Here is a 23812-nt window from a genome sequence, read left to right on the forward strand (position 1 = left end):
CGCAGCTCTGAATCGGACGGACATGACGCCGGCCTTGACTGCCCCAGGCAGTGCCGTCAGGTGGGTTGTAGGAGGTACTTGTACTAACCTTCTGTGCTGTGGCGTCCAGGACCGTGGTACCTGTATACAGACCCAAAGCTGCAAATCGCCCTGGTAAGTGAATCGACTTTCTTGATCAAACGACAAGGTCTTTCACGCGCACGGCGTCTGGACACTTCTGTAACACAGCCTGGGTTCTTATGATCCTCAGAATCTTGTGCCATGTGCCATTGACTCGGGCAGCCGAGGAGTACGAGCCGGCCCCGCGTCTTGTAGCCGCCCATGACCACGCAGATGGTCTCCGGCATCCAACGGGGTGCCCGCCAAGAGCGCGTACCAGCCTGTTGCAAGTTGCCGCTCACTAAGGTAGAGCCAGTAATTGGACATAACCAGCAACGCCCATGACGGCCCTCATCGAGCTACAAGTCAATTACACCGCAGCAGTGGTCGGGCAGCGCTAGACAGGGACCTTGCTAGAGAAAGAAACGTTGCCGGCTGGGGAAGCTGCTGTCGCGTGCGTAGCAAGTCCTTCATATATCTGAAGCTACCTGCCTTGCCCCCCCCAGAGTTCCACGACAGAGACATACATCCTGAGCCGAGTGGTGGCCGGCGCCAGACGCAGTCCGGTGTATGATCCCGCCCTCTATTGCGTGTGAAAGGCGAATGAGGACCGAGGAAATGGATGATATGACCGGTGTCTCTGGACAAAATAAGGCGCAAATATCGGCCTCGGGCTGCTGCAAGTGGAATCGCTCAAGACAAAATGACCGGATATAAAAAGATCAACCGCCCCAGGGACCTCGGCGGCGGCGCCAACAGTGCAGAGGAGGCAGCCGATGTTAGCCTGACCCAGCTGGAGCGCCCCAAGATTGGATGAGGGAGGTTGCTACGACTACTAAGACCAAGGTAGTAGCAGCGTGGCCAGCGCGACGACACTACAGGAGCACGGCACAGGGAGATCCCAACAGGCTCGGCCTACGTCGACTATCCCGTGTTTCCCCTCTCTGAAGATGCGATGCTTACCTCCAATTTTACCAAGGCGCCAGACTAGGGCTAGCACCAAGGGCGCATGCACGAACCAGGCCGTGTACGGGCAACGTGAGGGGCGATGACCTCATCAGTGTGGGTGCTTCCATTCCTCGGCTGTGGTCGCCAACTTGGGTCATCCGGACCTTGAGCAGCCAAAAGGGCACGTAGTCTTGCGCACGAGGAAATGCGTCTCCGCTGCCCATCTGCAGGAGCCGCCGAAGGAGGCCTTCTCAATTTCCGGCAGAGCCTGAGCCCGTCTGCTGGAGGCGCGCCTGGAACCGCTCGACCACAATGTGCTCTATACTTAGGTCACGCATCCCACTTCCATCATACTTTGTACATCTACAGTCCCACAATCGAAGGGTAGAAATGTCAACCAGCTTTGGCTGGTGCGGGGCCAAACATCCCCAGAGCAGGGAGTCGGGTGGGACCCCGCGCTGTCTCACGGGGTGCACACGCCGACTGACAAGCCGGGCGACACCGCCTCACCGCAAGAATTGTCGTGTTCTGGGGGGTGTGGATGGCTGGCGCATGAACAGAGGGCCGCCCCCTCCAACAGCACACCCGACGGCTTTCATGAAGCTGGGCAACAGCGTTTGAACCATGGCGGCCTCGTCACGAATGTCGCGGCGGGCCACGACTGAGCCGTACTGTATGTATCGTCGGCTTGGAAGGCAAAAGAATAGGAAATTGGCGACTTGTTTGTTTCAACTTTGAGCGATTCAAATACGAAGGGTCTTTGGCATGTCTTATTCTGGCTGGCAGGGTCCAAAAGACACCTTCTAGAAGCCTGCAACCAGAGGAGGGTGTTTCGGCCGCAACCCTGTGTCCAGGCTTCCACTGACCCCGTCACGGACGACACACGCTCTCGAGCGAGCGTGGGCACGAAACGGCCCGTGGAACAGCTCAGCATGCGCGGCAACGGCGATTCTGCATTGACTGGGCAATGGATAAACCGGCTTTGGCTCCGAGCTTGCTCTGCCGCGTCGTCCGCGTGGTGGCTACTTAGGCTCAGGCCGCATTGAGAACTTGACGCGGCTGTCCGTCGGGGCCATCTCGCCAACGGTACGGAAGTCGCAACGGGTTCATGACCAGAAGATGAAGACGCCGAGTGAAGCCCGTGTGCCCCATGCATGTTTGGGCGTTGGTGGACACGTTGGTTCCCCCCCAGCGTGTGTCGTCATTCTTCCCAGGCGGAGAACAAAGTACAGTACGAAGTACACGTGCAGCATACTAACCTAGCTGGTAGGTACAGTACCACTACGTTATTTCCGTCAGTGCTGTTGATGACCCTGGTCTGGATATGCTAGCCAGGGCCTGGCTGGCCGCCTGTTGCGGCGATATCACCGCTGCCGCCGTATGCGCATCATGGTTCTGCATGGTGGCTGGACATCCACATGAGGCAGTCCGGGAGTGGGGGTGGGAGCTGCCGACGCGCGTGACGATGGCCGCTTACCGCGATGCCATTGTCGTGGAGTTGTCACATAGCACTTGCATATAGTCTGTACTAGTGGTAGTGTAGCTTCAATATTCTAAGCGTCTTTGTTGTGCGCCTTGATTTGCATGTACATGTCGCTGCTGACTGCAAAACAAGACGGGGTGCTTTCACCACAAACAATGGAGCAACCGGTAGCTCAGCCGGCCCGGAAAGGACAAATGTGCTTCGTTGAAGCCAGTCTCCGCTAAAGTCCCTGAATAGGTAGTGAGACACTCCGATTGGAGCATTCGGGGATGGATCTTCGTACGGATTCTTCGAGGAAATTCAACATCAACTGCACGAAATGATAGGCCCTCAGTCAGTGATTGGCGGCAAGTCGGCGTCCAAAATAAAAATAAAAAATCGACCTCTGAAATTAGGCCCCTCTTAGAGGGCCTGGACCTATTGCTGTCGTGCCTGAGGCCATGGGCCCCACTCTGTGACAGACTGCAATTCACAACCAAAACTCGCATCTGCCCCATCTCTCAAATCATTCCTTTCCCTTCCTTCCCACCACCATTTCTTTGGCACTACGTCCGTCCTTGGGGCTCCCGCCTCCTTGCCCTTTCCGACCGCCGGCGCTCCGTCCGCCCCAACGCCGTGCGCATTGTTGCCTGCTCGACCAGCCTCCGGAAAACGGGCCTGCGCCTGTTTGTTGGAGGCTTGGGCAAGCGCTGTGCACAAAGTCCAAAATTTTTTTCTGGCACCCATCGCGGTCCAGATTTTGATGTTCCTGGACAGAACGCGCTAGGGCTTGGATGGATCTCCACTGCACTACAACCCAACTGTGGCTGCACGCGGCTGATGTGGCGGTCGCATGTCGCTGGGTCAAACTGCTCCAGCGGTCAACGCCTGTCTCTTGTTGTCATCGACGCCTCCTCAACCGTGGGCTACAATTAGATCGATTCTTCATGCCTGCGAGATTCTCACCGAGTGGTCAGATCTAAGGGTGGAGAGATCGTGTGGCTACACGTCAGAGAACAATGACAGGCGACGGGAGCTAGCCTCGGGAGCGCCACGCCCGCTCATAGAGCCCCTGATGTGACTTTGTCAAGGAGTATGGTCCTCACTATCGATGCTTTCGATAGACTTGTGTTGCCAGATATCACGTTGTTTTACACAACGTGTATCGACATTCTACGTCATCTTCCCATTGGCCTGGATGTTTTCGCACTGGCATAGAGTAAAGTACCACTCGTTGCTGGGCACCCGGCTTGGAGACGTCGTCTTGATCGTCTTGGACAAGCCGGGAATCAGCTGTAGTGACAAAACTTCAACCATTCCTGGACCGGGTTTCCGGTGTGATTAGAAACTGTACGGCCAACTTGATTACTGCCATGTTCGGTGCCACTGCCTGTGACTCGGCTGTCTCACTTCAACGGAGCACTTGACTTTGCTCGGAGAGAGAGCCCCTCCGCCATGACGCCGACGCCAATGATCAGCAGGACATTCGTACACGGAGGAACATGATCTCCTGGACAGCTGGCTCATGGCGGGCCAGCAGTTGATCGTAGCCATCAACAGAAACTTCACACAGACGCGCTGTGTAGGTCGACAACGAACGCACGAGCCTGCGTATGAACAGGGTCATGTCTATCGCGCACTCGACAGTGGTCATGGGCCGCAACTTGGATCATTATGCTGACCGCGCCGTGCCCGGGTGGTATTTCGCATGACAGTTGTCACCCCTATATGGACGCGGCGCGAAAAGCGGGCGCAGACCCGAGCCATGTATTACGCGGCAGTCGCCGACCATGATAGCTAATAGTCTGAGCCCTCAGCCTTGATGTGTTAGATGTGTTGTAGTACTTACCGTACTCCTTATATTACTACTGCAACAGGGGGCGACGGACGTCTCCGACCTGTTCGGAGGCTGTTGGTCATTAGTTCTGGACACGTCCGTCGACGAATCTCAGATACCTGGTATCAATTGGAATGACTGACTGGTATCACTGCGTATGGACTGTTGGTAGACGGATAGACTAAAACTAGTCCTACCTGTTGTCAGAACACCTGAGATAGGTCGCAGCGAGAGCCCAAGCTGCGAAGCTTCTCGTTTGGGCACCGTTCAGACCGAATATACTCTTTCAACGGTGCTATGACGAATGTATATACTTGGGATAAGCGTTCATGCCTGTTGTTGCGACGTGTCGAGGTCATTCGTTACATTCGCGGGGCATGCCGAGATACTGCATGGGGAGGCTTCTCACGGTCCCCGACGTACATTGGACTGACACAAGTGTTCCAGACGAATGACACATGCAGTAAGAGTGTGGACAAGCCGCGACAATGAACGGCTTGTCTTGTACTCTCCCGTAGAACCATGTGTGCGTTCCCAAGTATGGGTGCGTTTCGCCAAGTCTCCTGGCTACATACTTCGTCGAGCCCAAGAGTGCATTTTTGTACCAGATGTATTGCTATGCTTGCGATATGCGAATCGCGGCTGCTTGGTCACCAAATGAGAGAGATCTATATGGTGAGACTGTCACTCTGACGAGTCGTGACAATACGTATGCGGCCAGGACTGATGAGGACCGCCGACGGCTGTTGGCTGACATTCCTCCTCAAGCTTCAAGGGACTCAATGAATGTGACCAGATTAACACTGTGAGAGTAAGGAAAGGATAGTCCACTCAAGTGAGGTGAGCGTGAATATAGGAAAGGCTGTCAGCCGACGAGGGCCGTACAAAGGAGCCGTGCCCCCTCACTCCTTCCTTCTTCACACCGCCTCATCGTGCCCAACTCTGATAAGGCAAATTGATGCGGCAATGTCGTTGCTAGATGTGTCATGTTGCAACGGATTGAAACGAGAATGGACGACGAAATGGGGGAAGTAACGAATGCGACTTTGACTCCTCGCCCGCCGAAGACTGCTGTTCAGGAGCGGCCGTGGAGCGCGAAGACGGCAAGCCATTCTACAACCTTGTTTGGCCCGTGTGTCATGATACAAGTGACGCTTGAGGGTATCTGATCAAGCACTCGATAAACGCGTCCGCCTCTTGGCACAGCTTTACACGTCGACCAAGCTCAACCTGAAGGCGCCTGACGTGTCCACTATCCATATGGACTATCCGCGACCATGTCATGGCAGGACGGTATTCGAAAAGGCTGTGTTACTGTTGCCAAGCAATCGCGCGGTGACACTTTTGTTGAAGACGCTATGAGTTCGTCCTGCTGGCTTCAGCTGCATGTCCGCTCTCTGCGGCACCCGCCCCTTTCACAAGTTTGGGAGCGAGCCTCGCGTGAGTCATCGGCATACCGAGAGTATTGATGGATGAATTCGTTTGAGGCGTGACTCTGTGACCGGCTATTGAGTTAGATTTCATGACCAAACGCGCGCTGATGAGATGGGAGAACAAAAAGCCAAGCTTGAAGCACCACATTTCGGGGACATTGTTAATGCGTCTAAGAGATTGTTAGCAGGAGCTACTGCAGCCTCCCTACCGGTTGTCTGGAGAAAACAATGTCCAAGGTTCATGGGGGTGATTCCGCTTATGGGGATTTTGGGGATGGCATGGATGCATCGAAAACTGACAAAATGCCATAAGCACAAAATCGACATCAGAGCTGTTGCGACATAACTTTGCCATGCGAGGGGGGGACAAGGGTGGAGGCGGCGCATGGGGTGGCTGTTGCATTGGATGGACAGTGTCAACAATGCAAGTCGTATTGGTCACTGATACACAGCGGGGATTCCAGGGCAAGCTGGGACGGGGACCATTAGCAGTCAAGTGAGAACCTAGGAAGCCTTTTGCCCCCCCAAGACCCTGGATCTTTGGTGGGGTTCGGAGCCTTTGCCATCCGGTTTTCGAGGCGCGAGAACAGGGCACAAGGCGCGGTGTAAGAGAACCGAGGAAGCTGGCAGCGCTGGAATCCACGGTGATTGGGCCGGGCCTAGTACCCACTTCCGGAGCAGATGCACCGGGCGGAGTGACCTGGGCTGAGACATTGTCCGGGGATGTCACGGAGCGGCCAGCGGCGCCTGGAGATATGGCTGTATTGACGGGAGATGCGGACATTTTTACAGGATCGCTCTATGTGGTTTTGGAGACCAGGAGCGAGCCCTGGATGGCACTGCGTAACAATAGTCGCCCCGGAAAATATGTACTCTTCAGATCTCTGGCGCAGGCTTTTGCCAGATCTGGAAAGAACCTGGGCGGTGGTGGCGGGAGGGGCCACAGGAGAGCCTTGCCTGACCTGGGCTGGTTCAATTCCTCACAGTGCGATCGTGGTGTCATGGAACCCCCCATGTTTGTTCCTTGCCCCTCGGCTTCTTTCCCTGCCACTGCAGCACCCTACCGCACTCCTCGTTTTACTTTCCTGGGGTATCGTCCCGGAAGCAAGGTGAACTTGTAAGGCTTTTGAAAGTGAAATATATATTGCGAGAGCTAACCACTGGTCTCGCCTGTGTGACTCGGAGGAGCGTTGCTGCAATCCCGGACCGGCACGGACGTATGGTGCTCGCCACGCTTGCTGCGCAAAACACGTTCGGAACGAGGGCATCACCTTATAGTTCCGTGATTAGTATCCACGGCCAGACCATCGAGGCTGGTTTGCGTTAGCCCTATGTCCGGCCTGGCCACTCTCGCGAGGGTAAATTGAGACGGGCCCCGTTCGGGCATGTCACCGTTGCTTGTCTTGCGGTACGTACAAGCCCCCACCGTCCGCGCAGTCTCGAACCGACCGGCCACAAGGATTGCGAGCTTTCAGGGCCCGCTACGGGCGGTTTCCCGCTGTCGAATGGCGCCGTTTTGCAACTTCAACGGCGGCTATAATTCGAATGACATGGGAATCATCGTCGTGTGGCACCCAACGTCCATGTGTGAGGTCGTTATTTCGCGAGTCGCCTGAAGGAACAACGATGCAAGGCCGCGTCGAGGAGATGAAGACGCACAATATGCGCTGGTCGTTTTCAGCGAGGTTGGTAGCACGCCGTCACTGCTATAGTCGTCCCGATTCTCAAGTGCATGAAGAACAGGTCGAGGTCGGGTAGTTGATAAAAGCAGGCAGGGTTCTCTTTGACATGGTCAATTAGACTGAGGGCGGAAGCCTTTTTGTTAATAATCATACATTTACAAAGTACAGTGAGCGGCGACCCTGGCATGGTGGTGGTCGCTCATCACGTCAACCAGTCGTGGCGGACACTGTGCGCCGTTTCATCTTCACACTCCGCCCAAGCATCATCCATCCCGCTACTGCCCACCACCATCGGATTTGCAGACGGGATCGACTTTCTCGGCCGCAGCACCCTGTTCTCCCCAAGGGAGGACGGACAGCTGGCACCAGTCCCTCATTTCAGTCGTTTTGCTTCCTGCGTGCCATCCCCTCCTGTCACAAAGCCTCGCTTCCTCTGAGGCGGGAAGCTCTCTCGCCAAAGATCGACAGAAGCACACTACGCGGCATGTGTTGATACACCTTACGTAGAGCGATCTCGCCACCCTCGCGCGTGCCCCCCCACCCCCTCCAAATCAGTCCGCCTTGGGGGATTTGCCGCGCACAACCCAAAGAGCACCCCTCCCTTCCCCCGTCGCGACTTCTAGGTCGCCAGCGGACGCGCCATGGACAATGACGGGTCGCAGGGCAACACGTCGCCACGGCCGGCAGTGGCCTCAGATACGGGGAGCAGGTTGAGCGACACTCAGGACCGGCCGACGCCGCTCGCAACGGAACCACCGTCTCACCACCAAAGCGGCCACGCAGGAATCTCCTCCACGCCTACGGACACGCAGTCCCAAAACATGATGAGCCCTGGACCCTACTCGTCCTGGAGCACTGGGTCAGAGTTTCAACTGGGACATCAGTCCGCGCCGTCCGACATGTCTGACCGCGTCTTTCCCATTCGTTCTGTGGTCAGCGTTGGTCCGGCCCAAAGGAGGGGTTCAGCATCTGGCGACGACTATTTTCCAGCCCTTTCCGATACGGACAGTCGAGGAATGGCTTCGCACCGTATGAGCGGGCCCCGTCCAGGCCCAAATGCCGAGCTTAGGAGGTCAGGGACTCTGCCATCGACAACGTCGCCCTTCGACCGAGCCGCGCAACTGCGGAGGAAGAGAGCCACGAGTGGCCCGTTCTCGAGCATACAGGCAGATGCTGCACGGCAGGGCACAATTGCGCCGTTGAACCTGGACGTCTCGGGCTCCGACAAGGAGTCGGAGGATTCCGTGCCCATGGGGCCCGGGGCCTCGGCGGGCGGCCCACGACAAAGCAGTGCATCCTTCGTTTCAGGCCATCAGTCATTATCGGAACTGGCACATGTCACCTCGCGCTTTACACACATCGAGACGGAGGACGGCCATGCCGTTATTACAGGCCGTGACGGCGTGTTGCAGCAGTGCGAGGACGAGCCCATCCATACGCCGGGTGCTGTGCAAGGCTTTGGCGTTCTATTAGCCTTCCGTGAGGAGCAAGATGGGAATTTCTCCGTACGATATGTCAGCGAGAACTCGGAGAAGATGCTTGGGTACAGCCCAAAGCAGCTGTTTAGGCTGAAGAGCTTCATGGACATCCTCACAGAAGAGCAGCAAGATAATCTCCTTGACCACATCGACTTCATCCGCGACGAGGACGCTGACCCGGCCGTCAACGGACCCGAGGTGTTGAGCCTCTCCATTCGGCCGCCCAAGAGCAGGAAAAGCGTCAAGCTCTGGTGTGCTATCCACATCAATCCCGCCCACCCCGAACTCATCATTTGCGAATTCGAACTCGACGACGATCACATGTACCCGCTACGACCCGTTGACGAGCTGGCCCCCGACGCGCCACACGACACGCTGCATTCGAACCCAACCTTGGAGGAAATCGAAGAGAGCACCGAGATCTTGAGTAAACCACTTCGCATCCTCCGCAGCGCTCGGAAAAGAAGAGGCGAACAAGGCGCGATGCAAGTGTTCGACATCATGTCTCAGGTGCAGGAGCAACTTGCATCAGCGCCGAACCTGGATGCCTTCCTCAAAGTCTTGGTGGGGATTGTCAAGGAGCTAACAGGCTTCCATCGCGTCATGATCTACCAGTTTGATGCGTCCTTCAACGGCAAGGTTGTCACCGAACTCGTCGACACCTCGCAAACCATAGATCTTTACAAGGGGCTTCATTTTCCCGCATCCGATATCCCGCGCCAAGCTCGAGAGCTCTACAAGATCAACAAGGTGCGCCTGCTTTACGACCGAGACCTTGAGACCGCAAGGATCGTGTGCCGCACACAAGAGGACTTGGAGACTCCCTTAGACATGACCCATGCATATCTCAGGGCGATGTCGCCAATCCACATCAAATACCTGGCGAATATGGCCGTGCGGTCGTCCATGTCAATTTCTGTCAACGCCTTCAACGAGCTTTGGGGGTTGATTGCTTGCCATTCATACGGCCCGCATGGGATGCGCGTTTCCTTCCCCATCAGAAAGATGTGTCGATTGGTGGGCGACACTGCCTCTCGCAATATAGAACGACTCTCATACGCCTCGAGGTTACAGGCGCGCAAGCTAATCAACACTGCGCCGACGGATAAGAACCCCTCTGGTTATATCATTGCCTCATCCGACGATCTCCTGAAATTGTTCGATGCCGACTTCGGTCTGCTGTCGATCAAGGGTGAAACCAAGATCATGGGCGCGATTGAGCATAGCCAGGAGGCTCTCGCCATGCTCGAGTATTTGCGAATGCGCAAACTGACCTCGGTTCTCACGTCTCAGGATATTCGAGAGGATTTTCCCGACCTGCGGTATCCACCAGGGTTCCAAGTCATTGCAGGTTTGCTTTACGTCCCTCTGAGTGTTGGCGGTGTAGATTTCATCGTCTTCTTTCGCAAAGGCCAGGTCAAAGAAGTGAAGTGGGCCGGTAATCCTTACGAAAAGACCGTGCGACAAGGGACCTCTGGCTACCTAGAACCGAGAACGAGCTTCAAGACATGGCACGAGACTGTCATCGGCAAATGCCGAGATTGGAACGAGGAACAGGTAGAGACTGCTGCCGTTCTTTGCCTTGTCTACGGTAAGATCATCTTTTGTGGCCGTGACCGACAATTTCCTCGACTAATATGCTTTCAGGTAAATTCATCGAGGTGTGGCGCCAGAAGGAGGCAGCGATGCAAAGCAGCAAGCTCACTCGGTTGCTTCTGGCAAACTCTGCCCACGAGGTTCGAACGCCACTCAACGCAATCATCAACTACTTGGAGATTGCCCTTGAGGGTTCTCTCGACAAGGAGACTAGGGAAAACCTTGCCCGGTCTCATTCCGCGTCGAAATCTTTGATATATGTTATCAATGACCTGCTCGACTTGACGAAGACCGAAGAGGGTCAAAACTTGGTCAAGGACGAGATATTCGATCTGACAGCGTGCATTCAGGAGGCTACTGACCCCTTCCACATCGACGCGAAGCGAAAAGGCATTGAATACAGAGTGACCTCTCATTCTGGCTTACCGCGTTTTGTCTACGGCGACGGACGACGTATTCGTCAGGTGATCTCCAACATCACCGCAAATGCGGTAGCGCACACAGATAGCGGGTCTGTTCATGTTGACTTATTTGTCTCCGACGTCAGAGACGGACAGGCTATCATCGACATTGCAGTAGCTGACTCTGGAACTGGTATGAGCTCACAACAACTCGATGCTCTGTTCCGTGACCTAGAGCAGGTCAGCTATGAAGAGATTGGGCCTGGAGACACGGGAGACCAAACACACAAACCCCACGATACGCGAACACTCGGGCTCGGACTTGCTATCGTCGCTCGTATTGTGAGGAACATGGATGGCCAGCTGCGATTGAAGTCTGAAGAAGGTCAGGGCTCGCGGTTTGTCGTTCAGCTGCCCTTTTTATTAGCGGACGAATCGCCCGCGTCTTCCGGAGACCCAAACTACGATGCTTCCCAAACCAGCCAAATTTCCAATGCCGTGGCCTCAGCCCCGGATTCATTGAAGGCTCCGCCCGCGGGTGAGATTACCCTCATCGACCGCGGCAGTGCCGCCGCTACGGTTATGGAGGGAGAGAAGACAGGCGGCGACGAGGGGAGCGCCCGAAGCCGTCGTAGTGTCGGAAGCTACGGCAGCCACGGCAGCCACCAAAGCGACGCCGATAGGCTCATACACGCCATACAAACACCTTTGTCCTTGAACGATGAGCAGTCCGGATACTTTGCTGCCCGATCGGACTCACGAGGCAGCGCAGGCCATGCCCCGTCTAAGGCAAGCATTGGCACAGCCATCTCGGCAAGCCCGCAGTCGCGAAGGGCCACCATCTCGTCACCAACAACGAGACGAGACGAAGCCGGAACCGCTGAGGTTCGCGATGAAAAAACCATGATCCGGGCTGTGAAAGTTCCCGAAGAATACAGGGACTTGCCGACCCATCCACAAGTTGGTGAACAGTCGCGAATACTGTTCGAGGTCTCCAGTGACAGCGGCCACACTTCAGTACCGAGCAAAGGAACGACGCGATCAGGCTCCGTTGACGGCACCTCTTTGCGCACCTTGTGTGCGGAAGACGACCCCATCAACATGAAGGTGCTGCGGAAGAGACTCGAGAAGTCTGGCCATGAGGTCCAGCACGCCGTCAATGGTCAAGATTGTGCCGCCGTGTACAGAGATAGCCCCAGTTCTTTTGATGTTATTCTTATGGATATGCAGGTTAGTGGACTTTGGGCTACCTTGTGTTTCTCTCTCTCTCTGCTGACAGCCTTCTAGATGCCAATCGTCGATGGCCTGACAAGCACCAAAATAATTCGTGACGTAGAAAAGTCCGACGAGCATACAGAACACTCTCACCTGGCGGCTATCAATGGACGAATCCCCATCTTCGCCGTGTCAGCGTCTCTTGTAGAGAGTCAGAAACAGACCTACATCGATGCCGGATTCGACGGGTGGATACTGAAGCCGATCGATTTCAAGCGACTTAACATTTTACTGGCTGGCATACTTGACACTCGGACGCGCAACTCTAGTTTGTACGCCCCGGGACACTGGGAGAGAGGTGGCTGGTTTGGTCCACGCGAAGTCTCAGAGGGAACTTCAGACTCGCAAACCACTCCGAGAGCAGACGAAACGAGAGATAAAGAGCTGCATGACACGAGCAGTGACAAACCAGACGAAAACACAACGGCAACACGGTGATGTATAGTACGAGCCACCAAACAAGAAAGTCAAACAAATCCGCATCAGCGGTTGTTCCGATCACGGTGCAAGCAAGTCAAAGTTGTGCGACTTCGCTTACGTCCCGTTCCCCGAAATTGTCATCAGCTTGCCAGGTGAAGCATAATCCCTGAGCTTTGGTGACGCAACGAGGCTTCATCGTTCATCTCTTGCATGATACCTGTTCGAATGAAGAGACTATGGGGAATATAGCACGATCGGAGAGAATTTATTATTGCTGAGACGTTGATGACTCGTCGGATGGTCATGGCCTGCCACTGCATCGGTACGGTATGATGAACGGCATTCCGGAAACGAGGGGTCCGGAGTTGGGCATGATGGTGAATATGGACTGGCGTCGGTAGATACACGGATAACCGCGTGGCGTTCTATGGCCTTGTGATGGGAAATCGACATGGTATTTACCGTGCAACTTTGTGGCTATTGATTAGACTCCTTTGCACCGAAGACAGCTGGTCACACACCGGGACGGGATCCGTGCGTGAAGTCACAGGACCGCCTTCACGAGCCCCCCCCCCCAAAAAGGCTACATTCGCCTTTGCAAGTCTATGATATTCTTGTGTTAAGACTTTGACGCCCAAACAGAAGGCGATTGCACCCATGAGGTGGGGGTGAATTGGACTGACTGACCCTCCTCACGCCCAACGGAACGATGCTTCGCAGCCTAGCATCGATGGCGACGCCCATGGGTGAGTTATGTTAGGCAGGGATGTTTTATGCACGGGAAGGATATCGTCAAGGCATCACAGGATGTCTGTTGCATTGGGGAGGCAGCATCCCTGAAGCAGCATGAAGATACATAGTTGGTAACGTACTATATACAGCGCGTAATTGTATGTACATGACAGAAAGGCAAAACGTATCTCGCTATATCAAAGAACCACTCAAAACGGGGGTATATATCAGAACGCATTTAGGTGGTACCACCAGACGGCGGGGACACCTGATGGCATCGTGGGCAGCGTCCCCGTCGTCAGGATCGATCGTCGCTCACATCTCTTCAAGACCTCCCAAAGTTCCAGACTCTGGACCACACGCCCCTCTTCTTCTTCTTCTCCTCGTAGTTCTCTTCGCGGACGTTGTGTCTCCCCACAATGGTCAGGAAGACCTGGTCCAGCGTGGTCGAGCTCACGCTGTAGTGCCGCACGCCCAGGCGCGCCTTGTGCTCTTCGAGAAGGACAACGAGCCGGCCAATGGCACTGCCCTGCTGCTGGCTGTGGCCGGCCTTGATGCTATTCAGGGGATCTATCGTACCGTAGCGCCTGCTGGGGTTTGCCCTCGAGGATCGCGGTTGCCAAGGCGATGCGGCGGCGGAGGCGGCGGCGACGTCCTTGGCGGACACGGAGAAGCGCATCTGTCCGTGGTAAGTCTTTGTGTCGAGGGAGGCGGAGGGGAGCGTGCGCTTTATCCAAGCGGTGATGCGATTCACTTCGGCGTCGGACGTCCGCGGCGCGGAAGCGGACACGAGGTGGACATGTAGCGCATCGCCGAACCTGTGTCGGAGATCATCTGGGGTGCCCAGGGCGAGCATCCGGCGTGCTAGGATGCCCGCTCGGCCGGCCAACGCATCCGCCTCCTCCATGCTGTGAGTCGTCAGGAGGATCGAGCGGCCATGCACCGTGGCGGCGAGAGTCCTCCACATGATACGCTTGGACGCTGCGTCGAGTCCCGAAGATGGCTCGTCGAGGAGAACGACGGTGGGATTGCCCATCAGAGCGATGCCCAGACTCAGCTTCCGCTTGTTTCCGCCCGAGAGCGCATGTCCCATCCGCGACTCGAACGCCTCGAGGCCAACGGCGCGGAGAACGGCGGATACGTTGTGCTGGATGTCTGCGACGCCGCGAACCCGAGCGTAGAATTCTAAATGCTCCCGCACGGTCATCTGATCGAGAGCATCAATTTGTGGACAAACGCCGAGATGAGTCCTCGCGGCGGCGAGGTTCTCCGTCACGGACTGGTCTTCCACGTAGACGTCGCCTCCGTTGTGGCTCGGCTTGAGGTCTCCCCGGATGAGAGAAATGGTCGTGGACTTGCCGGCGCCATTGGGACCGAGCAAGGCAAAGACCTCGCCGCGCTTGACGCCAAAGGTGACGTTGTCGACAGCGGTATTCTTGCCGAACGACTTGGTGAGATGCATCACCCTGAGGCCGTCTTCATGGTTGCCGCCGCCGCCGCTGGTGACCCGGGTCAACTCAATTGCCATCTCGTCCTCGCAGCCGTCTCGCGCCGCCTCGGCACGTCGTCGTCCCCTGCGTTCCAGCACGCCGCGGAGCATCGAGCCGACAGACCCGCCATCTATCCAAAGAACCAGGCCGAACAGGACTATGCATTGGACGACCAGGTAGGTGATTGGGCCGCCGTACATGACGAAGCTCGTAGGCTTCTGCGAGAGCTGCTGCCCGTCGCAAGCCGTGGCGAAGAGGTTCGTGGATATGAAGAGGGCTCTCATGGCAGACCCAATGGGCGCAAAGGCGGAGACGACGAAGTGGCACACGAGAAGCGAGGTGTCAATCTTGTTGACCGGGACGTAGGTGATGACGCAGATGTATGAGATGAGGTATGCGAGGAAGATGACCACTTGATAGGCGGCGGCCCACGCAAAGGTCGCGAGTTGCGTCTTCGTAAATAAAGAGACAAAGTAAGCGAGCAACGTTGAGGCGAGCCCGTAGAGGAAGAAAACGATGAAAATGTACTCGAGATGAAACCATATATCCGAAAGACCAGACCAGAGCCCGGTCACGATGGCAGAGGCAGCCAAGACGAGTGAAAAGTCAAATATCAGGTACGCCGCCCATAGCGGGAACGGACGCACGCCGTTCGAGTACTGCAGCGCCCGGACAAATCTCCTCCGCTCGGTGCTGGGGTACAGACCAAAGAAGGCGGGATAACAGGCGAAAGCGATGCCCATGTAGATGGCCAGGTTCAGGGCGTCGCCGATTCCCGGGTTGAAGGGAATGTCAAAGGGCGACCAGGTCGTCGCGATCGTGGTGTTGGCAAGGAGCATGTCGAGGAACTGCTGAGCAGTCAACGAGCTGGTGACAAACAGGTTCGCGACCCAGCCAACCGTCGGCGGCTCGACGTCATCTCCCAGCCACAGCCCCGTGGTGATGTTGGCGCGGTGTCTCGCAATGTACTGCGTGAACTCGTCATACGTATTGACGAGATGGAGGTTGTTGAGCGCGGCGCCGCCAATGGCACGGCTTGCCGCGCCCCCTGATCCGGCGAAGATGGGCGAGAAGAGGCTGCGCACGGTGGCCGGGTTGAGCCTCGACGGCGGACCGGCAAGGAAGGCAACACTCCTGTTGTCCTTGATCTGGCTGAAGGCGTCCTCGGTACCCCAGGAGGAGGACTGCTCCGACGCGGAACAGCCCGTCGGCTCCTTGCCGCGCACATAGAGCGAGGTGAGACTGGCCGCGATGATGGGCAACAGGAAGGCAATGAGGTAGAGGATGTAGTTCTTCTTGAAGACGGTGATTCGCTTCCTGAACAAGATGCCCACCTGGCGCGCGTAGCCCACTCGCTTGCCGTCGACCAACTTCAGGCCCCGGTCGCCGCTCGTCTGGGATGATGTCTCATGCTCGTGGAGCTTCTCGGTGACCTGCGTCTTTGATGCGGTGGTTTCGACGGCTTGGAAAGCCTTTACGTCCTTGATTTCTTCCGCCAGTTGCAGGAAGACGTCTTCGATGGTCGGTCCCGAGAAACGGTAGTCGTTTATGCCTGCCGCCTCCAGCTTCCTGATGACGTCTGCGGCCAAGGTCGAGTTGGACGCGACATACGTCGTGAGGTCAAAGGCACTTGTCTTCTTGACCTGGTCAATGTCGGGAGCCGCGTTGCCGGCAGCGCTCTTGTTGACGTGGACCCGGTAACCGCCGCCGAGCCTGTCCTTGAGCTCGACGGAGGAGCCTTCGGCACGTAGCGTGCCTTTGGACAAGATGGCAATGTGGTCTGCCAACAGGTCGGCTTCGTCCAAGAAGTGCGTGGTTAGAATGAGGGTTCTCTTGCCTCGCTCGGCCAAGAGAATGTCCCAAATCTTTCGCCGGGACAACGGATCTAGGCCGCTGCTCACTTCATCCACACAACACACCGCACTGCCTCCGGTCAGCATCATGCCGAGCTGGAGCTTGCGCTTCTGGCCCCCAGATAGCGTCTTTGCCAGAGAATGTCGCTTCTGTGAGAGGTCGATCGCCCGGATCAGTTCTGTGATTTCCTCTTTGGAGGCCCGATTCGATGGAGCTTTGAGACGGTTAAAGATGACCAGATGTTCTTCCACATTCAATTCATCCCATAGTACGTTTTTCTGCGGAGCAATACCCAAGCCACCGGTACCGTCTATCTTGATACTGCCACTCGTCAGGCGATGCAGGCCGGCAATGGCATCGAGTGTGGTACTCTTACCACTCCCGTTGGCGCCGAGAAGGGCGACGATCTGGCCCCTGCCCACTTTGAAGCTGAGCCCATTGACCGCCACGACTGGTTCGGCGCCAGTCTTGCGGAACTTGGAGCGCAGCTTGGACAAGGCGCTGGGCTCGTACACCTTTGTCAAACCGTCCAACTCGACTGAATTCTCGCCTAGGCTGCCGGGTTCTTCGTGGCTCATGTGGACGTGTCGACCTTTGACAGATGTGCCGTAGAAGCGCTTTTCGTTATACATGGCCAGGAAAAGGTAGACGACGATTTGCATGGCCATGAGCACCCAGAACACGATACCAGGAATCGACCACGGGCTGCGGGGTGGCAGCTCGAGTAGGCTCGCAGCCCGGTTCTGCTTTTCAAAGCGGGCCATGAGCGTGATAAAGTAGACATAGTTGCACGGCGGGAACAGGACGGAGAGGGCCGCAACGGGACCCGTCTTGGGCTGGGTGAGCGACTGCGCCAGGATCCCCAGCAAGAGGGTTGTGAGAATGGCGGTGATGCTGCTGAGCTGTGCCTTGCGGAAGAAGGTGGCGATGAAGATGGAAAACGAGGCAAAGGCCAGGCCCGCCAGAACGTGAAACACGAGAACAATGCCGACGCTGGTGTTGACAAAGACGCCTACTCGGAGGATGATGGAGCCGATGATCCAGGCCGGGGCGTAGATCACGGAGAAGGACAGGTGGTGTGAGATGATGCGAGCAACCGGCGCCATCCAGGCGCGAGTGACGGGCATCATGGCGTCGATGAGTTGCGACATGCCGCTCTCACGCTCCGTGGCAATCAAGCCTGTGACGTGGTACGTGATCCAGATGACAGAAGAGATAAAGGACACGCCCATGAAGTTGACGATGGCGTTGTGAAAGATCTCGCGAACTTTGCGGTCCCGCTGCTCTTGCGTCTGGCTGGTGAAGGGGAGCTCGCGGGTGCGGGCCAAGGCGTTGTTGGTATTGGAACCGTTGAGGCGGGCGATGATGGTGTCGACGGCCCGCTGCATGGGCAGCAGATAGATTTCTTCCATGTTGGTGGTGCTGTCCACGTTGATTTTGACAGGGCTCTCCCACATGGCGGCGTCGGTACGGATGGTATAGTTCCAGATGCCGCCGCTTCCTTCGTTTGGCGACGAGCGCATGACGAGCGCGCAATAGCAGTTTGTCACGCCGCGCAGGGAGCTTCGGCACTCGTTGGAGAGCGAGCTCTCGTCGGCCAGCCTGACCACCGTCATGGGGGCGCCATAGTCTGTCGTCTCTCGTGCGACCGAGTCGAGGACCGTCTCGATGGAGCCGCCCTGATGGCCGTTGCTGATCAAGACGACCTTGGTCCTGCTGCTTCCCTTGGCCGTGTCGAAGGCTTCCGCGAGGCTGCGGACGTCGTGCGCCGTGCCAATGCCAAACTTGGCCGGCGGGACAAACAAGTTTTTGGCGAAGCTGAAGAACGAGGCCAGCAGGATGGGCAGCAGGAACGCCATGCAGATGACGAGGAGCAGGTGCCGGAGGAGCAAGGTCCGGAAGTTCTTGGCCATGAGCGTCCCGACCTGGCGGGCGTATATCGCCATCTCCGCCTTGGTCGATGTTGGCGACCCCATGGCGCCGATGTTCAACTGGTGGGTTCTTGAACCAAGCCAGCCGCTTCCCCAACCTTGAGGCGACACAGGGGCGACTTAGATCGCCATGCGCACGGGCGATATGCCAGGTACATAGGGTTGCAGCTATGGGAAGAAGGAGAGAAACGGGCGAGTGCGGCAAAAAACGAAAGAGGACGGCGGATGAACCCAAAGAGAGACGCCCGCGGCGGGATGAGAACACATGGTTCAGGGCAACGCCAATGGGGGAGAGGGAGAGGGAAAAAAAAGGTCAGGATGCAGGATGTCAACGTCAGCGATTATTATGGTCCGCTGGAGGGCGAGCGAGCGAGCGAATAGAGCCCAAGTGTCGTTCCGCACGCGAACTCGGCCTCGGTAGGTACGGGCGACGAAGCAGATGCACGCACGCACACACCACAGCCTAATAAATCTGCTCGCCATGCAACCAACTACGTCGCCGGTCATGGGCGGGGGGGGCTTGGGCTCCAGTCTCACCGCAGACCCGGGCAGATAGGCATAGGTTGATTAGCAGGTCGCAACACGAGCTTGTGCTATTGTGCCATGATAAAAAAGAGCAAGTGTCGTTAGCTCCGCTGGGCATTACGCAATGGAGTCCGCGCCACCGAACCCACGGCCCCCCTCCCCTCCCTCTGTGGACGCTTGAGAGGTACAGTACCTTAGTACAGGTAGTTGGACTACACTGCAGAGGTCGAGTCGTGAGAGCCCATTGACACGTTAGGACTCATACGAAGTACGGGGCGCCGAGCACTTGCAGTTGACGTGGGTCTGCAGGAGGGGCGGGGAGCAGCACCGCTGCAGAGCGTCAGCGTATGCGATCAAATGCGACGTCGAAAAAACCCGAGTAATGACAAGGCCAAGCGGACTTGGCCGAGGTCGCCAGCAAGCAGCATAGGATTCTGGAAAGGTGCGCCGCATAACCCCGGTCGTTGGTTGAGTCACGTCCGTGGCACAAGAATCATAAGCAGCAGCTGTTATTGTACCGTTTGCGCCTGCGCATCACCCGGTCCCGGTATATCAACCATGTATGATGTCCCCGTCCCTGCCTTATATCAAGGGCCGAGTGTCACTGGGGAATCGGCATTGCAGGTTCACAGTCACTCTCTGCACGTACGTACATACCTACTTCGTGGTATTACCTTTACCACCCCACCAAAAGAGGGCGGCGGAGTGGGGGCGGAAATCTGCAGTCGCCTGGGGGTGGCCTTTTAAACTCAGACAACGCCATGCGCCACCCGCATCGTAACACAAGAGGCGGCCCGCGACACCCTGGCCAGCTGGCTGGCGTGGGAGCTCCATGGATATCAAATCGGGGGATACTGGTCTGCCCGGCGCGCCGCCCATCACACGCACGCGACAGTACATACACCCTTTACCGGCAGCAAAAACTTCCAAGCGGAAATAAATCGCCTTGTCTTGTACATGCGTGCGTGAACCAGGCAGCAGGCCTTTAACGAACTGCATCCAGACAGGCAGCGGGCACTGACTGGCCAGGCAGGACGCGTAGCGTAGGTGGGCAGTGCTCGCTCAAGCGGAGAGGGCGGGCAGGCAGGCCTGGCCGGCCCTGCCTCTACACAACTCATGCGTCGGGCGCCCGCGCGGGATTCGGATCTTCGGGTAGGTTCGACCCCGTGCGCGGAGGAGCCCCCAGCGTTCGTCCGAGCTGCATCACCTCGTATGCACAAGACGAACCTGTTGCAATCAATGCCATACATAAAAATAAAAATAAAAATTGCCCCCCTTTTTTTTATTGACACTCTTGAGTCTGGCCTTGTTGAAACTACTACTACAACAGTCCCTCAGGCAGACGACAGACAGGAGGCACCGTCCAGACTATTGAATGAATGCTGCAGACTGCGCTGCTGCACCCGTCCTCGTGCAACGTCCGGGTGGGCGGGGGGCTTGTTGGTGTCATGGTGGGCAGCTAGTAGCTGCTGGGCTCTGCGAGTACCTATCTATCTCTCCAACTCGACCCAAACTAACCAACAACACTCCAATCCAATAATCCGAGGGTACTGCCCCTGTCAGTTGAAGCTTGTGATAACGTCTCTGGCAGCACTTCGCGCACGGAACTCCTGCAATCATATAACCTTCACATGAAGCATCTATTTCCCTGCCTCTCTACTACTACCTACGTACTATCGTCACATGAACCAGCGAGCCGCGGTTCGTAGGTTCCGCCTCCATCGCGCGCTCTCCATTTTCCCTGCAAGAGCCACCGCGATCCGCCGAGATAAAAAGGATTCGTCGACTCGAATGGGACTGCCGGCAGGACCAAAGCGTAAATCCCGGACAAGCTTGCGAGGCGCACACCCAGCTAAACATGAAACACAAGGCGCAGAACGGCCCGCCTGAAACCTTGTGCGGCCCTGTGCTCAGATGGATCTATCCACCAACTACTCCACGATAAACCCACCTGCCATCATATCATCATCCTCATCGTTGTTGACAATCATGTCAAACTCCTCCGTCGCGTCGCTCTCACCCGCGGCATCATCATCATCATCATCATCATCCGCCATGGCGCCGGCGCCGGCGTCCAGCTCCGCCTGTCTGTCAGCCTCTCGCTTCTCCGCTTCGTCTACGCCACTCCAGATCCTCTCACGGATCCGCAGGCCCATGAGGAGCTTCCTCCACATCCTGAGCGCGACAAGCCTCCTGCGCTCGTCCTCGAGCTCCTGCTGCACGTCGCCCAAGCCGTCAATGACATTCCGCACTGCTTCTTCGAACTCGGCCGCCACGACGATGCCGTGCAGCACCGCGGTGCCCTGTCGGCCCTTAAATTGGAACCCCGTCAGGGCCGGGGCGAAGTCGACCCCAAGAATGATGGCCGCGCGAGTGGCATGTTCGTGAATGATATGGACGGCCCCTCGCGGGACCATGTGGGGCACGTAGACCTCGATATTTCCGAACTTGTTCTTCGGCACACGCCCATTGCGAACGGGCGGTGGTTCGTAGAGTTCCGTCTGATCCTGTGTGTATAGAGGGATGCCCACGACGTCGCCGTCAGGCTGCGCGTCTTCCTTGTCGTATCGTGAGTTCTCTGGCTGGGCCTTCTTCGGGAGCCACTTGGCGGGAATCTCGTTCGCCTTGACCTCCCGACCAAGGCGATACCACTTGTCGGCGCTCTTTGCGACGCGAACGTCTTTGCGACGAAATATCTTCTCCAAGGGCCCCCGGCTGCCTGTTGCGACCGTTCCGGACGGCCTCGCCTCGGGCACCAAGACCTCGTGCCTTCGGAGATGCCGTTCCAGCGCAAATACAGGGTGATCCTTAAAGTCCTGAACGTTGCGTGGCATGGGCTCTCTTGCCTCCACTGCAGCCAGCTCTGTCTCCTCAATCTGGTCGAGGTCGGTACGCCTAATCGGTCGGTAGAGTTTCATGACCCTTTGCCACCATTGCCCACCGTCGTCGCGTGCGCTCTCCACGCGCAGCCTGCGTGTCTTGGCCGTGTATGCCTTCGCGTAGCGCCGCGTGACGTCTCGGGCCGTCCCGTCGGCCTCAAACGCCACCACATAAGAGAGGCAGTTTTCCTTGTCCGTAATGGGCGGCTCAAAGACCTTGGGCTTCCAGAATGTGTGTAGTACGACGGGGTCCACGGGTTGCCACTTTTGATGTCCAACGTCAAGGACCTCGACCCAGTACACCGGGTACGGGGACTCTCGAATTTTTATCGGGGCGTCGAAAGCCCGACTCTGCCCAGGAGGGGGCTGGACCGGGGCAAAGTTGTATGCCGTCGCGTTGGGGTGGCCCAGCCGTCGACGCGCAGTTGCGCTGCTAGGGGATGCCGCACTCGCGCTTTCGGCGAGAGCTTCATACTTGGCGAGCGCCTCGCGAGCCCGCTCCTTGTGCGATGACTTCGTGGGAGTCGCGTTCTTCTTGGGCTTCGGGAGCGACGGCGCGCTCGAGTGAAAAGAAAGCGGCTGAAGTGAGCAGACCAGCCTTGCCCGGACGCCTATGCTCCTCAGCAGCGCGCAGTACAGCTGTGCGCCGACATCACGCGAGCCCTGCAGATTTCTCGCCATCTTCTGAAAGTCTTTGCGGTCTAGGCACGAATCCATGTCACTTGGAGGCTCATACTTTTGCGCATGTGTGAGTACTCGCCCACTCAAACGTCGGGCTAGAAGGACTCACATCTTGAAGTTGGGCTGGATCCTCTGCCCATAGAGCACGTCGTAACCCTCTCTCTTTGATCTGAAACTTATTCTCCCACATGATTCCTGCCTGCTTGAGCCCATTCTTCAAGCTCTCCGCCTGGCCAAACTGCGACAGATTGGATCCTGGGTTGAGGTAATTGATCGTCTTCGCATCAAGATGCGGGCGCAGAGACTCCTGAACTTTGGTGTCGTTGCACCAGCGGTTGCGGCGCGAGACGTGAGAAAGGAGACATAAGAGATGGACTTGATGGATTTGAATGCGGCGCTCTTTTTCCTCCCTGGTGATGGGCTTGCGTCTCTCTCTGGCCCTGCCTGGCATCGTGGCGGACTGCTGCGCCGTGAGGTTGAGTTCCAAAGAAGCTGGTTCGGCGGGTTTTGCGTCGCCCAGCGGCTTCGCAAAGTCCATGTCCTCAAAATTCCTTTCATCCTCGTCTTCGTCATCCTCATCCTCTTCATCCGTGTCCAGCTCCAGTGTCTGCAGCGTAGGTTCTGGGATGACCACGTCCTGGAATTCCACGTCTTCATCTTCATCTTCACTTGCGGATCCATCAGCCGCCTGGGCTTTTGCATGAGTTGAAGCCCCGGAGTCCAAAACCTTTTCATCTTCGTGGTTTGCCGTTCTTCTTCGCCGTTTCAGAGGCGGTTCGGAGGAAACATCCTCATGTGCAGAAACACCAGCCTCTGCCAGCATCTGCTGGTAAATGTCGCGCTCTTCATTGCCGCCGCTCGGCCCCAGTCGGGCAGTGCTCCGGCTGGTCGCCTTACGTCCTTTCGCGACCATGCTTACATGTCGATCGAGCGTTGCCAGGACGGAAGGTGGGATCGTTGATTATCCAGATTCACGGGCACGCCTGGATCACGAGAAGGCGGTTGCGTCATGCCTGGTGATGCGCGAAGTCACGTGCGCTGGAGACATGGGAGGGGTCCAGCCATGAACGATCCGGGCCAATTCCAAAA

General features: G+C 56.9%; 3 protein-coding genes across 3 annotated transcripts; 1 reads left to right on the plus strand and 2 right to left on the minus strand.

Moving 5' to 3' along the window:
• The first annotated feature begins 6985 nt into the window (after window positions 1-6985).
• On the plus strand, window positions 6986-13541 carry JDV02_008573 (uncharacterized protein). The gene is made up of 4 exons (XM_047990185.1): window positions 6986-7187; window positions 7239-10530; window positions 10587-12166; window positions 12224-13541. Exons 2-4 carry the CDS (start codon window positions 8103-8105, stop codon window positions 12647-12649), a joined length of 4434 nt encoding a protein of 1477 aa, XP_047846192.1. The 5' UTR covers window positions 6986-7187; window positions 7239-8102; the 3' UTR covers window positions 12650-13541.
• JDV02_008574 (uncharacterized protein) lies at window positions 13450-19056 on the minus strand. The gene has a single exon (XM_047990186.1). It carries the CDS (start codon window positions 18681-18683, stop codon window positions 13689-13691), a length of 4995 nt encoding a protein of 1664 aa, XP_047846193.1. The 5' UTR covers window positions 18684-19056; the 3' UTR covers window positions 13450-13688.
• Window positions 19057-20772: 1716 nt separating this feature from the next.
• JDV02_008575 (uncharacterized protein) lies at window positions 20773-23685 on the minus strand. The gene is made up of 2 exons (XM_047990187.1): window positions 22833-23685; window positions 20773-22777 (listed from the first exon to the last, which is right to left on the minus strand). Exons 1-2 carry the CDS (start codon window positions 23634-23636, stop codon window positions 21095-21097), a joined length of 2487 nt encoding a protein of 828 aa, XP_047846194.1. The 5' UTR covers window positions 23637-23685; the 3' UTR covers window positions 20773-21094.
• Window positions 23686-23812: the final 127 nt, after the last annotated feature.

The sequence above is a fragment of the Purpureocillium takamizusanense genome, chromosome 8 (genome assembly GCF_022605165.1).
Source record: "Purpureocillium takamizusanense chromosome 8, complete sequence".
Taxonomy (NCBI): Eukaryota; Fungi; Ascomycota; class Sordariomycetes; order Hypocreales; family Ophiocordycipitaceae; genus Purpureocillium; species Purpureocillium takamizusanense.